The sequence below is a fragment of the Lactuca serriola genome, chromosome 5 (genome assembly GCF_051521515.1).
Source record: "Lactuca serriola cultivar US96UC23 chromosome 5, Lser_US96UC23_V15, whole genome shotgun sequence".
Taxonomy (NCBI): Eukaryota; Viridiplantae; Streptophyta; class Magnoliopsida; order Asterales; family Asteraceae; genus Lactuca; species Lactuca serriola.
The window spans coordinates 248,772,046-248,785,250 of NC_136412.1; the positions used below are offsets into that span (position 1 = coordinate 248,772,046).

Here is a 13,205-nt window from a genome sequence, read left to right on the forward strand (position 1 = left end):
TTTGTGATCTGGGTCCATTTAGAAACCAAATAGGGTTTCCAAGCCCAAAATAGTTGATTTGAATACTTATTGGCTCATTAGGCCCAACAAGGAAATCCTAGTCCAATATAGACTTAAAGAGGGATTCCTAGGGTTTTCAGACTCTTGTTGAACATGAAAGGTGAATTTAAATGAGCAATGGGTGATATTTACTTAGGGTATATGTTTTACAATGGTTGAATGCTTACATAGGAATATAATTTCCTAGATAAAATGCTAGTTGTGACAGGTAGGTATCCCAACGACCACCGAAGTCTAGGATGCATGCCCGCAGCATAACCTCCCGAGTCTGGATGGTTCGCTCGCTCTGACCATCCGTCTGCGGGTGAAAGGGATACACACCATGAAACGCATCCCTAGATTCTTTGGTGTTGTTGACGTTAGAATACGTGCAGGGAACCCACAATCACAAGTTTTTGGATCGTTTGCTGTTGATTTCTTGCTTGATCGATTGAGGGATGATGAGAAGCTGTAGGAAGAAGCCATCAGGGTATTAGGGCACAATAAAGGAACCACATACGCCCCTCTTTTAATAACATTAGCCCTACATGCCACGTAGGATCAAATTGACACGGAGGATCGATAAATCCTTTGCAACCGGCAAAAAGCAGTCGGAAAGGGAAAATTTACACGAATCAACATGTTAAATGGCTATTAAAGCACGAAAAAAAGTTTAGTGACCAAATATGACCAAAAGCAATAGTATGTTACCCTCTCAAGTCATTATCCCTATGGAGATTTGTTCAAAGAAAATGAATTTATATATTAGAAGCAGACACTTAAGCGAAAGTAAATTTTCTATAGAAAATTTTTAAGAAAGAACGAGCCAAATAAACATATATTACAAAAATTATGTTAATGTTACTAATTGTTTGTCCTTGATTAACAAATAAATAATGTGAAATATATAAACCTTAGTTCCGACACATATAAAAGTAGAATGTAAATCCAGGATCGTTCCAAATATATTTTTGGGTCAGGACGAGAGAGAGAAAAAAGTTCTTAAAATACATAAATTTCATTAATTTTTTTTTATAATAACTCAATAATTGAAAAAAAATTTATTTATACTAGCTTCTAAATATAACATTTTTTATTACAAACATCCATATATTAAAAGAAAATTATTTGTTCTAGCTTTTTGATATGCAAAATTATTACTGATATCTTCAAGATCGATATTTTCTAAAATATAATTAATAAAATTCATCAAAAAATTTGGGCCCCAGACGGTCGTCCCTACAGGCTTTGGTAAATCAACAACGTTATATATATATATATATATATATATATATATATATATATATATATATATATATATATATATATAGGAGAGAGAGAGAGAGAGAGAAAAAAAAAAAGAGAAAGAGAATCATTTGAGACTCATAGTTTCATGAGAACACGTGAAGTAAAGTGGAACGTTCGATTAAAATTTTTAATGACCTAGATTAATGATAACATATTTGTAATTATCAAGTATTTAAATGGTCATCTTAAGTTTTTACAATAAATAAAAAGGGCGGTTAAGATATAAAAAATGAAATATGTATTAAATTATTAATCACTCAAAATAATTTTAGAAACACAAATTGTTCTTTTTTTCTTCACCGTCTCTCTCTCTCTCTCTATATATATATATATATATATATATATATATATATATATATATATATATATATATATATCATGATCTAGAAACCAATCGTCGAATCTTATGTTTTTGTAACGTTTTGAAATCGATTTCAAAGTGGAATTGATCGTCCTATAAAGAAACAATGAAATATATTAACGTGTTTCACCATCGATTCTCTCCTTACATATTCATTGATTCTCCCAAAATCTAGGTCTCTAGAAGATTTCAGAGACCCGACGGTGAAAAAGTTAATACCGAAAATGACTATCGTTGGTGGACAACTCATCGACGTGTTAGAAAGCGATGAGATAAAGCCACAAACGGTGAACGATTACCATTACAAATGACGAAAAGAAAGCGATGAATCCATGGTTGAGGTATCGATCTCATTGTTATACATTATAATATCAATTATGTGTGGGTTTTTTTGTGTTTGGTAGAACTGAATGTTACCAATGGAGTGATAAACCAATCTTTGTTTAAATTACATAAATTCTCTTAATTTGTTTACATCGTTCTCAATGATCGAAGTGTAGATAAATAACTTATTTCCTTTGATGTCTTGTTTCATTCTAAATCGTTTCTTCATTGTTATGTATGCAATGATTTTTTCTATTAAATTCATAAGTTTGGTTGTTTCGTTTGAAGATTAATGGTATTTTGATTTGTTGTATTAAAGTTTTATGTCTAGCACATTTAGGTTCTGTTTCCAAAGTACTAAAAGTTTTTAGTTCCTGTCACACCCCCAAACCAAGGATGACAGAAACGTCCGGGGGTGGAGGACTTCATGTATAATATCACAACAACGAGTATAATAGTGATCAAAGTAAATACAATCATCATAAATATAATCGAGAAAGTTACATGGTTTTTTGAGTACATGTTTCAAAATCAATTACAATATAGTGATAAAATGGTTTGTCTAACGCCGAAGCGTTCCATCCTCAAAAGCTGGTAGTCACCTGTTTTTATTAATTACCTAAGAATACAAAGGATGTCAACGATTATGTTGGTGAGTGCATAAGCTTTTGTTTATAAAGTTGTAAACCATTCTTTGTAAATGTAGTGTATGCACAAGAAAAATCCTATATTTTCCTTATTAAATGAGTTGCAGTCTTAAGACCCAAAGACCGGAATGTACAAATATTTTTCCATACTTATAATAGTGTAAGCATTTTTATAATCATAAAACCCATTAGAGTGTAGATATCCCCGTAAATTATGTGTGTCGTTACCTCCCTAAGTGAGTTATTATAACCATATTGATTGACATAGTAACCTGTTACGACGTTCTTCATCTGTCGGAATGTTATGACATTTGTCACCCAAGAGCTGTCGGTCTAGCTGTTGCATGCCGCTAAGGTGTTGGTTGTCAATCCTAATATAGATCTATATACAAGTATCACGCTCTCCCTACAAGAGACTCTGGTTATATCTACAAGATTTTAACCGGTACTCTAAGAGTACAATGAAGTAGTGCCTCACAACCGGATTTAACGAGTTTACGTGTAGTGTGATTGTAAATCCTTTTTGTAGTAGGAATATAACCTTCCTTATTAAGTTCATAGAGTTGATGTAACATAAAATATACCTATTATAGCTTATCATGTATGTTTGTAGTAAATGAGCGACTCTTTTGTAGTGAATACTAAACCTTTTCATAGTGAATAGTAATTTAACAAAACATAAACTATACTTATTATAGTTCATCTTATATGTTTGTAATGACTAAGAATCCTTATAACGAATGAGTATTTTTGTATCATAAGTGTAACTTAATAGGAAACACAAGTAAATATGTATTCATCATTGATAAACACTTTGCTCAACACATTACAAAGTGTTAGTAAACTTGTAAACTGTTTGTAGCTGGTTTTACTTTTTTGTCACTGTTTTTGTAAAAATCACAGAAAAATCACCGTCAGTCAAAATCTAAATCCGTAAATTCTGGAAGTTCAGAAAATGTGTCTAGTAAGCTCACAATTTATATTATGATTTTTAATGATCCCCAACTAGTGTAAAAATGACCATTTTTACTGACTGGTCCGAAATCTTTAATGTGATAGACAGTTTTGTAAAAATCACCACAAATTGTAGAAAAATCGTATGAACATATGCAAGTAGTTCTTTGAAAGGTATAAACCTGAACTATTTGCATATTGAACATTTTTGAAAATTATTGAGTTTAAGGTGGTCAAAACAGTTCGTGATTGGACCATAACTTTTATGTTGAAAGTTGTTGTTTGTGTTTAAGCATGTTGTGATGTTGTAACTTGTATTCTCCCCCATAAAACTAGATGAAAACATGAAAATATGGGGTATGAACTCACCTTGAGTGATTCTCTGAGATGGGTGGCTGAAGGAAGGGAGGTTTCCAAGTCAAGAACACTTGGAGAATGCTTAAGGATTTGAAGATCCTAAGTACAAATATGACGATATTTGTATAAGAAATCCATGATTTGAGTGAAGGAGTGTAGAATATTTAAGAGTGATAAAGAAGAACTTACCAAAGGTGGGGGAAGAACTCGTGACCTTTTGGGAGTTCTTGGTTCCAGAGAAAATAAATGAGAAAGAGAGAGAGAGAGAGAGAGAGAGAGAGAGAGAGAGAAAGAGTATTTGATTCTTGGTTGTGGCAAATGAAACTTTTGGGAAATGTGTGGGATATAGATTTTACGTGGATTGGATGTAAGAAAATCTAGTGGAGTGTTGGTAAGTGTAGAAAAGGATAATGATTTGACTAGGTAAAGGGTGAATAGTGACATAAAGTAGGTATGGGGTTGGCTTGGTGTCATAACTTCTTGGAAAAGTCAACAACCCTTAGATAATATATTGTACAAAAGATATGATCTATAATAAGAATTTTCCCAAAATATGGATAAAATATGAATTTATGGGTCTAATATGTCAAAATACGAGTTTGGGTGAAAATCCCCTGTCAAAATCATCAAAAACGGGCTTAAAACGCGAAAGTGGTCAAAAACCGAGAAAAGAAGCGAATCTGCGAGGCCGAGAGGGTCAGACGCGAAGGGAGGCTTCATGGGCGAGAAAGTTCGTAGCAAGAGTTTCGGTCCGAGAGGGCTCGCAGGCGAAACTCGTCGAGGCAAAGGTAGGTTCGCATTCTGAGTCCAAAGCGAAACTGGTTGACACGACCGAATCTCCTCGGTTTGCCAAGTGAAGGGGTCTAAAACGAGAGGGGCTTCGTTCCGAGGCTAAGGGAGAAACTTCTCGGCTAGGCACGAAGGTTCCATCAGAAGGGTTCGCTTCTTCAGGAAGGTTCGCCTCAGGAGAGTCCGCCTTTTGAGAGGGTTCGCCTCTATTGTGCTCTTTTTCACCAATACTATCGGGAAATTAGTTTTACTAGCTTCCGAAAACAGGGTTTCCCCATTTTTGAGCACAAATTTTGGACTCTGAATATAATCAAAATGGATGAATGATTATATATTCATATTATGCTCTGTGACACCTTCGTTTCGATATATCACATGTCTAAATCGTAAACGTCGTAGAGAGGATATTATAGCAGAAAACGGTGAGATGTTGCATGATCTTTTCGTAATTTACCAATAATCGATGAATATGTTATGCATGTGAACATGCATTTGTTTTGTTTTTTATGATCACTCTGAACATGGGGAGAGATTTCCATTAAGAACGTGAACTTAACAGGCGTTTTTATGCATGCTTTACTGTTTTTTTACGGTTCGTTGTAGACAATGCTGCTGAATATTCAGATGAGCAAGTTCTCAATTAGCCCGATCATATTGTTGATAATGGAAAGGAGAATGAAATCCAAGATGAAGAGCAGGAGGGTTACAAAATCCCGAGTACTCCCCGATCGGCCTCTCACTGAACTGAGCAGTGTTGTAAAAATCGCTAAACTTGGTGATTAATATATATAATATACTTAATGATTTATTATTTAATACACACATGTGATTATTACTATATATATATATATATATATATATATATATATATATATATATATATATATATATATCTTAAGCTTTCAGTAATTATTCACGAAGTAAGACCATTGTGTTTTTTAGTTTTTGTGTATTCATAGGTATCTGATTTTGTTATATATTTCAATCAACTTATGATTTTAACATATATATATATATATATATATATATATATATATATATATATAATTTCCATAAGAATATTTCTACATGAATAACCGAATTCAATTATTTTCCGAGTACTCCCGAGTACTCACTACTCGGTATTCGGCAGAACAGGTACCGAGTAACGAGTTCTACAACCTTGGTTGTAATTAATCTCGTTGATAATTTGAGTGTATAATTGTAAATTTCAATGAAAATATATAAATCTTCCGTGGAAAAATCAAGTTTTCTGGATTCGTGTTGAAATAATAAATTGGAGGACTATATGATATATAATGTATGAAAAAAAAATCAACTCGAGGGCAATTAAGAGAACGAATCTAATAATATGGTAACATATTGTGCATAGAGGAAGAGTAATAACAATTAAACATAAAAAATAATGAACATGGATATAAATAATGTATGAACAAAGAGATGGAGATTATATACTTATGTCTATTGGTGTACAAAATAAATAGCCAAATTAAGAGACATAAATTTATAAACATTTGTATATCTTTTAAACGACATAAATATTTTAAATAAAAGCATATCAAAGAACACAACCCTATTATAATAAAAGAATAAGTTGATTTCCCTTTTGTCATATGCCATCTTATTAGACCTCATAATTAATGTCATATCACATTTCAATCTATTGATTCTCAATTTCAAATTTTATAATTTAAATTTTCCACTCTAATTACATTAAATTAAATAACATTAGAATAAAAATTAAAATAAAATTAATACAAATTATAAGGTCACATATTTATTTAAATCAACGACTGTAATCTACTTTAATAAATGAATATCCATTTTATCACATGTCAATCTCTTATAAGTTTTGACACTTGTCATTTTGTGGTATTTTTAAAATAAATAATATCCACATGTTAATTTCTAGGTTTTTTTAATTTTTAAAAATAAAAAACAACATAATACATTATATAAGTAAAGTATTAAATGTAATAAATATGATTCTAAATTGCAATAAATATGTTTCTTCCTTCCTTATTTTAAAAAAATATTTAAGAACTGCCAATATAAGTAAAGTATTAAATGTAATAAATATGATTCTAAATCCATACCACCATGTAAATCTTGCATGTCGATTCCATCATCCATATCCATACGACTGTGAACTTCTTCATGATCTTCATTTGCACCAGATAATTGGTCTAAAAAACTGCCAACTTCTGCTTGCTCTTCAAGAATCTATTTTTGTACATTAACACCAAGATGGTCCATATATACATCGATTACACAATCAGAAGCATACCCTACTTCGATTAGTTCCATGTAATCCATGTCATTCGTGATTAACCTTCATCCATCAGGAAAAACAATATCGGGCATGCAAAACTACACATTCACACATATCACATGCAAATCTTTCAAGGAACTCAACAAATTCCTTCTTGTCCATTCCAACAAAATCAACATCATCAAACATTTGCTTTGCTCCATCTGCGTAAGTAATAGAGGGGTACCTAGTAAAAATTCCAGCAAAATGTAGATCAATCTTCATGAAAACAGCCATAGAAACAACAAAGTTCCCCGATTTGAGTGACTAACAATTGAAGAAAAGGATATGACCGAAGAACAGATCAACAACAAATTTCGATGCGGGGAAGTTAAAGAAGAAAGTTTTTGAAAGGGACAGTACAGTATCTCTCATTAACTCCTATGCACACGTGGCAATGACATGGATTAAATCACTCTATTTGGATATGAGGTGGAAATAAAAAATTGCTAGGTAGGATGGGGTCACCAGGTGACCCCTTCGTTTTTCCAAGAGTGCCCTTTTAAAACAAAAAATAACAAGTTTATGCCCTTAAAATGCAAAAAGTAGTCACGGGGGACAATTTAAACCATTATACATAACTTTGTTAGGCTACAGTGACAATAACTCATATACTTATGTCTATTGGTGTACAAATTAAATAGCCAAATTAAGAGACATAAACTTATAAACATTTGTATTTCTTTTAAACGACAAAAATATTTTAAATAAAAGCATATCAAAGAACACACCCCTATAATAATAAAAGAATAAGTTGATTCCCTTTTTGTCATGTGTCATCTTATTAGACCTCATAATTAATGTCATATCACATGTCAATCTATTGATTCTCAATTTCTAATTTCAAAATTTAAATTTTCCACTCTAATTACATTAAATTAAATAACATTAGAATAAAAATTAAAATAAAATTAATACAAATTATAAGGTCACGTATTTATTTAAACCAACGACTATAATCTACTCTAATAAATGAATATCAATTTTATCACATGTCAATCTCTTATAAGTTTTGACATTTGTCATTTTGTGGTATTTTTGAAATAAATAATATCCACATGTCAATTTCTAGGGTTTTTTTTTAATTTTTAAAATTAAAAAACAACATAATACATTATATAAGTAAAGTATTAAATGTAATAAATATGATTCTAAATTGCAACAAATATGTTTCTTCCTTCCTTATTTTAAAATTTAATTAAAAAAATACTTAATGTTTATATTTTGATATTTTTTAAGACAAAATTTCACAATTGGTTCATGTGGTTTACAGAATATCGCATTTTGAGGACTTTCTAGCAAAAAGTCACGCGATTGGTCCCTATGTTTTGTAAAATTACATGAAAGGTCCTTCTGCCATTAAATTTAACTTTTTAGCCGTTAGATTTTAAGGAAAAATACTATTTTGCCCTTGTACCAATATTGCAATACACTACAAACCTCAAGGACCATTTCTATAATTTTATAAATTTGAAATTTTTATATTTATATAAATTATAAATATAAATTTCGTATATGTATATATTATAAGTATAAATTATATATATATATATATATATATATATATATATATATATCATAACTAAAATTATAAAATAAAAATAGAAAACAAAATATTAAAAAGATAAAAAAAAGTATCATGTTATTGAATATATATATATATATATATATATATATATATATATATTCAACAACATGATAATTTTTTTTTATCTTTTTAACAGTTTGTTTTCTATTTTTATTTTATAATTTTAGTTATGTATGGTCTTTTAATGGTTTTATTTATTTTGATTCAAGTAAATAAACTTAAATTCGATAAACCATATTGAAACCTTTTTTTTCTTAGTTATGAAATGAAAAGTTAATGGTTTTTTATTTTTTAAGTTTATGTTTTTACGGTCTATTTTTTTTTACTTTGATGATTCATAGTTAATATCGTTATAACTTTATGTTTGCATTTATCTTTATCATTATTTCACATTTTGTTGTTTTTTTTATGTATATTTAGTTATTTTTTATTCTTCTATTGTTTTTATTTATTTTGATTCAAGTAATGAAAAACAGAAAAACAAAAAAAACAAAAACTCAAACACGAAAATTATAAAATACTCTAATATATTAATACATTTTATACTTTTCATATTTTTTGGTTTTTTTCGCATATTTCTTATTAATTTTGGTTATTTATGGTTTTCGTAACTTTTTTTATTTTGATTTGTGTAAATAAAAAAAGTTAGTTTTATTTTCTTTATTTATATTTGTAAATATAACTATTTTATTTACGCGAATCAAAATAAAAAAAAGTTACAAAAACCATAAATAACCAAAATTATAAAAAAAACTAAAAAAACTCATACACCAAAATTGTAATATACTCTACTATATTCATACATTTTACACTTTTTGGAAAATGTCAAAAAAAAGTTATCAAGTTGATGAAAAATAAAACGAAATAACAAAAAGAATAAAAATAGGAAATAATTAAAAAATAATATGAAAAAATTAAAAAAATAATACAAAAAATAAAAAAAAAACCAAAAAACCAAAAAAAAGATGAAAATGTAAAAACAATAGACGAATAATGAATAATTAAAACAATAGACGAATAATGAATAATTAAAATTATAACAAAAATAAAAAACAAAATGTCAAATAATGGTATAGATAAAAGCAAACATTAAGTTTCTAACGATATTAACTATTGAGTATAAAAAAAACATGAATAGTAACGACATAAAATTAAAAAAAAATAAAAAAAAATATTAACGCTTCAATTCACAAATAAAAAAATTAAAGAAAAAATAATTTCGACATGGTTTATCGAATTTAACTTTATTTACTTGATTCAAAATAAATAAAAGTATAACAAAAAGCATACGAAGGAATCTATAATTAAACGAATAATTATTAATTAAATTTAATTATTATGTTTATCATCAATCTTGTAATTATTAAACTGTTATTGATTCCTCTCAACATTTTATAAGGTTTTAATCAATCACATGGCTTATTTATTATTTAATTTAGCTACTACTCTAACAATTAAAAAAGGAATAAAGAATTATTGGATAAACAAAATGTGAATCTGGGAATAGTTTAGGGACCATTGATGTAATTCATATCAAAATATATTTGGTTGAAGAGTGCCAGACGTAATCGTTAATTTGCTCACTCGCCCACCAGAGTTTCAACACGAATCTGCAAGAAGAGAAATGGAGAAGAAGGAAGAAGTTGGAAAAGAAAATGGAAATTCGGAAGAAGCAATGGGAAGACTGTCAGACGGTTCGATTTGTGGATTCGAATCTCTTCATCGTCTCCTCGAATCATCCCTCTCTCCCCCAGTTTTCAAGGTAATTTGTGCGTTTGCGTTTACTGATTATGAAAGTCATATTGATTTGTTTAAATTTCATTGTTTGTCGGATGGATTGTTGCTTCCTATGTTTTAATTTTGCTGTATAGAATTGTTCCCTAATTTTAGTGGATTTGGTGAAACTAGTAGATTGGTTTGATGTGATCACTTATAAATTGAGGTCAGAAAGTTTAATTTTGACCAGTTTATGATCCTATAGTCGGATTACAAGCTGATGTTAAGTTCTTCCTTGTTCTTCCATTTTGAAATTGGAAGTAGTACCTTTAAATTAAGTCAACTGAGCTGTTTTTGATCTTCAAAAGTTATAAAATTCATAAATTTTTTCTTGAATTCATTCTGTAGTTAATTAGATTTCATAACCTGTACTGAAAAAGAAGTAATCGTGTGCTAAGTTTTCTGCAAAACCCAATCCAATATTGTTATAATCGAAATCTAACATAAAAAAGAAACTCTTAATCGGAAAAGTCACTCGTGGACTTCTTTTTTTGTTTTCTTGGTGGGGTAGAGGGAGAATCCATCCTTTCAACATCACCCGTGTTGAGTTCTTGACTTCTTGTGTACTCTTCTGGCCATATGGCTTTTATCTCAAGCACTTGGCTTCATTTTTTGTCTTGCACGAGGCTTTATATGATTTTGAAGATGAGAAATATAATTAATTTAACCATGAAAGTAAAACATTCATCTATTTAAGGATCAAAGGTAATATGAAAGAAATGAATTAGTTTGTATTGATAATCTTTTGTACATCATATTTCTTTTTGCAGGAAGTCAGTCGCTTGCTTATTGGAATGAATTGTGGAAAACCACTTGAGCCCTTGCCAATAATAGAAATCGCCAAAGGATTGTCCTCACAACATGATTTCGATATTCAGGTAGAGTCATTGCATATTTCGTATAAACAAAACCACTTTGTTGTATAAATTGAGAAAAAAGGCAAAACTTGAAGCATTGATGCATAAATCTGAATTTAACAAATTGAACTATATGTAACTTATATATCCAAGATCCATACATGGTTTTCAATTCATGTTGCAGGCATTCAGGTTCAATGCTGACAAGGAATTACTAAGAGAACCTCGTATAGTGCGAGTTGGACTCATTCAAAACTCAATCTCTCTTCCAACAACTGCACCCTTTCTTGATCAAAAGAAAGCCATATTTCAAAAACTGAAGCCCATTATCGATGCAGCAGGTGCTTCAGGGGTCAACATATTATGTCTACAAGTAAGCTCTCAATATAATAATAACAACTTGTTTCCCATTGATCTTTGGATTAAATGATTAAATCATCACTGAATTACAGGAAGCATGGACAATGCCTTTTGCATTTTGCACCCGTGAGAAAAGATGGTGTGAATTTGCTGAGCCTGTAGATGGAGAATCAACACAATTTCTTCAAGGTTTTGCAAGGAAATATAACATGGTCATAGTAAGCCCAATACTCGAGAGAGATTTGAAACATGGAGAGACTATGTGGAATACTGCAGTTATAATCGGGAACAATGGTAACATCATAGGCAAGCACAGGAAGGTATAAATTGTTTCTTCACTTATTTCCATTTCTTATGAATAGAAAATAAAGTTGTTGCAAATGAAATGTCAGAATCATATACCTCGGGTTGGGGATTTCAATGAGAGTACGTATTATATGGAGGGAAATACAGGTCACCCTGTGTTTGAAACAGCATTCGGGAAGATTGGTGTGAATATATGCTATGGAAGGCATCATCCTTTAAACTGGTTAGCCTTCGGGTTAAATGGTGCAGAAATTGTCTTCAATCCTTCTGCTACAGTCGGTGAACTCAGTGAGCCAATGTGGCCCATCGAGGTATTCTCTTTATGCCTTATCTGGTACACAGGACAGAACAAAACAGAACAGGTTGTACTGACTGTGATTGTGACTGGTACACATGACAGGACAGGACAGAACAGAACACATGACAAAATAGGTTGTACTGAATTACTATGCATGTGGATTTTTTATTTTTTTGTAGGCAAGAAATGCTGCGATAGCAAATAGTTACTTTGTGGGGTCCATCAATCGGGTGGGGACGGAGGTGTTCCCGAACCCGTTTACATCGGGTGATGGGAAGCCGGCGCATGCAGAATTTGGTCATTTCTATGGATCGAGTCATGTTTCAGGACCAGATGCGTCGTGTACGCCATCACTTTCGAGGAATAAAGACGGGTTGTTGATATCGGATATGGATCTTAACCTCTGCAGACAACTAAAGGACAAATGGGGGTTCCGTATGACGGCTAGGTACGAGGTATATGCCGACATGCTTTCGAGATATGTGAAGCCCGACTTTGAGCCACAAGTCATTTCCGATCCCTTGTTGCATAAGAATCATGTGTAAAAAATCAAAAATATTTAACTTTTTCTCATGTATGATGCTGATGTATGATTGTGAAAAGAAAAAAAATCATTTGTCTATTATGGATGTTAAATTATTATGCAAAAAAAAAAAAAAAAAAAAAAAAAGTAAATTTGGTTTAGTGTTCATATGTAACAGTATTGTGATTTGCAGTTGGTTGATTTGTTATTAAGACCTTTTTTTGGAGCAATCTTTAAACGTAGCAGTTGGATTTGTGGTGGTATATTTGTAGAAAGGTCGAGTACTCTGGATGACATGTGACAGTGTAGGTCAGTTTAGATATTGCTATAAGAATAACATTTTTGTAAATAATGTCTACTCTTTAATCAATTAAAGTCAACAAGTCATGTTAATAGCACCTGATTAT

At 30.6% G+C, this 13,205-nt stretch overlaps 1 protein-coding gene across 1 annotated transcript; it reads left to right on the plus strand.

Moving 5' to 3' along the window:
* Window positions 1-10,243: 10,243 nt before the first annotated feature.
* On the plus strand, window positions 10,244-12,897 carry BETA-UP (beta-ureidopropionase). Its single transcript, XM_079002091.1, has 6 exons — window positions 10,244-10,440; window positions 11,225-11,332; window positions 11,496-11,684; window positions 11,764-11,991; window positions 12,064-12,288; window positions 12,455-12,897. Exons 1-6 carry the CDS (start codon window positions 10,303-10,305, stop codon window positions 12,818-12,820), a joined length of 1,254 nt encoding a protein of 417 aa, XP_078858217.1. The 5' UTR covers window positions 10,244-10,302; the 3' UTR covers window positions 12,821-12,897.
* The last annotated feature ends 308 nt before the right edge of the window (window positions 12,898-13,205 follow it).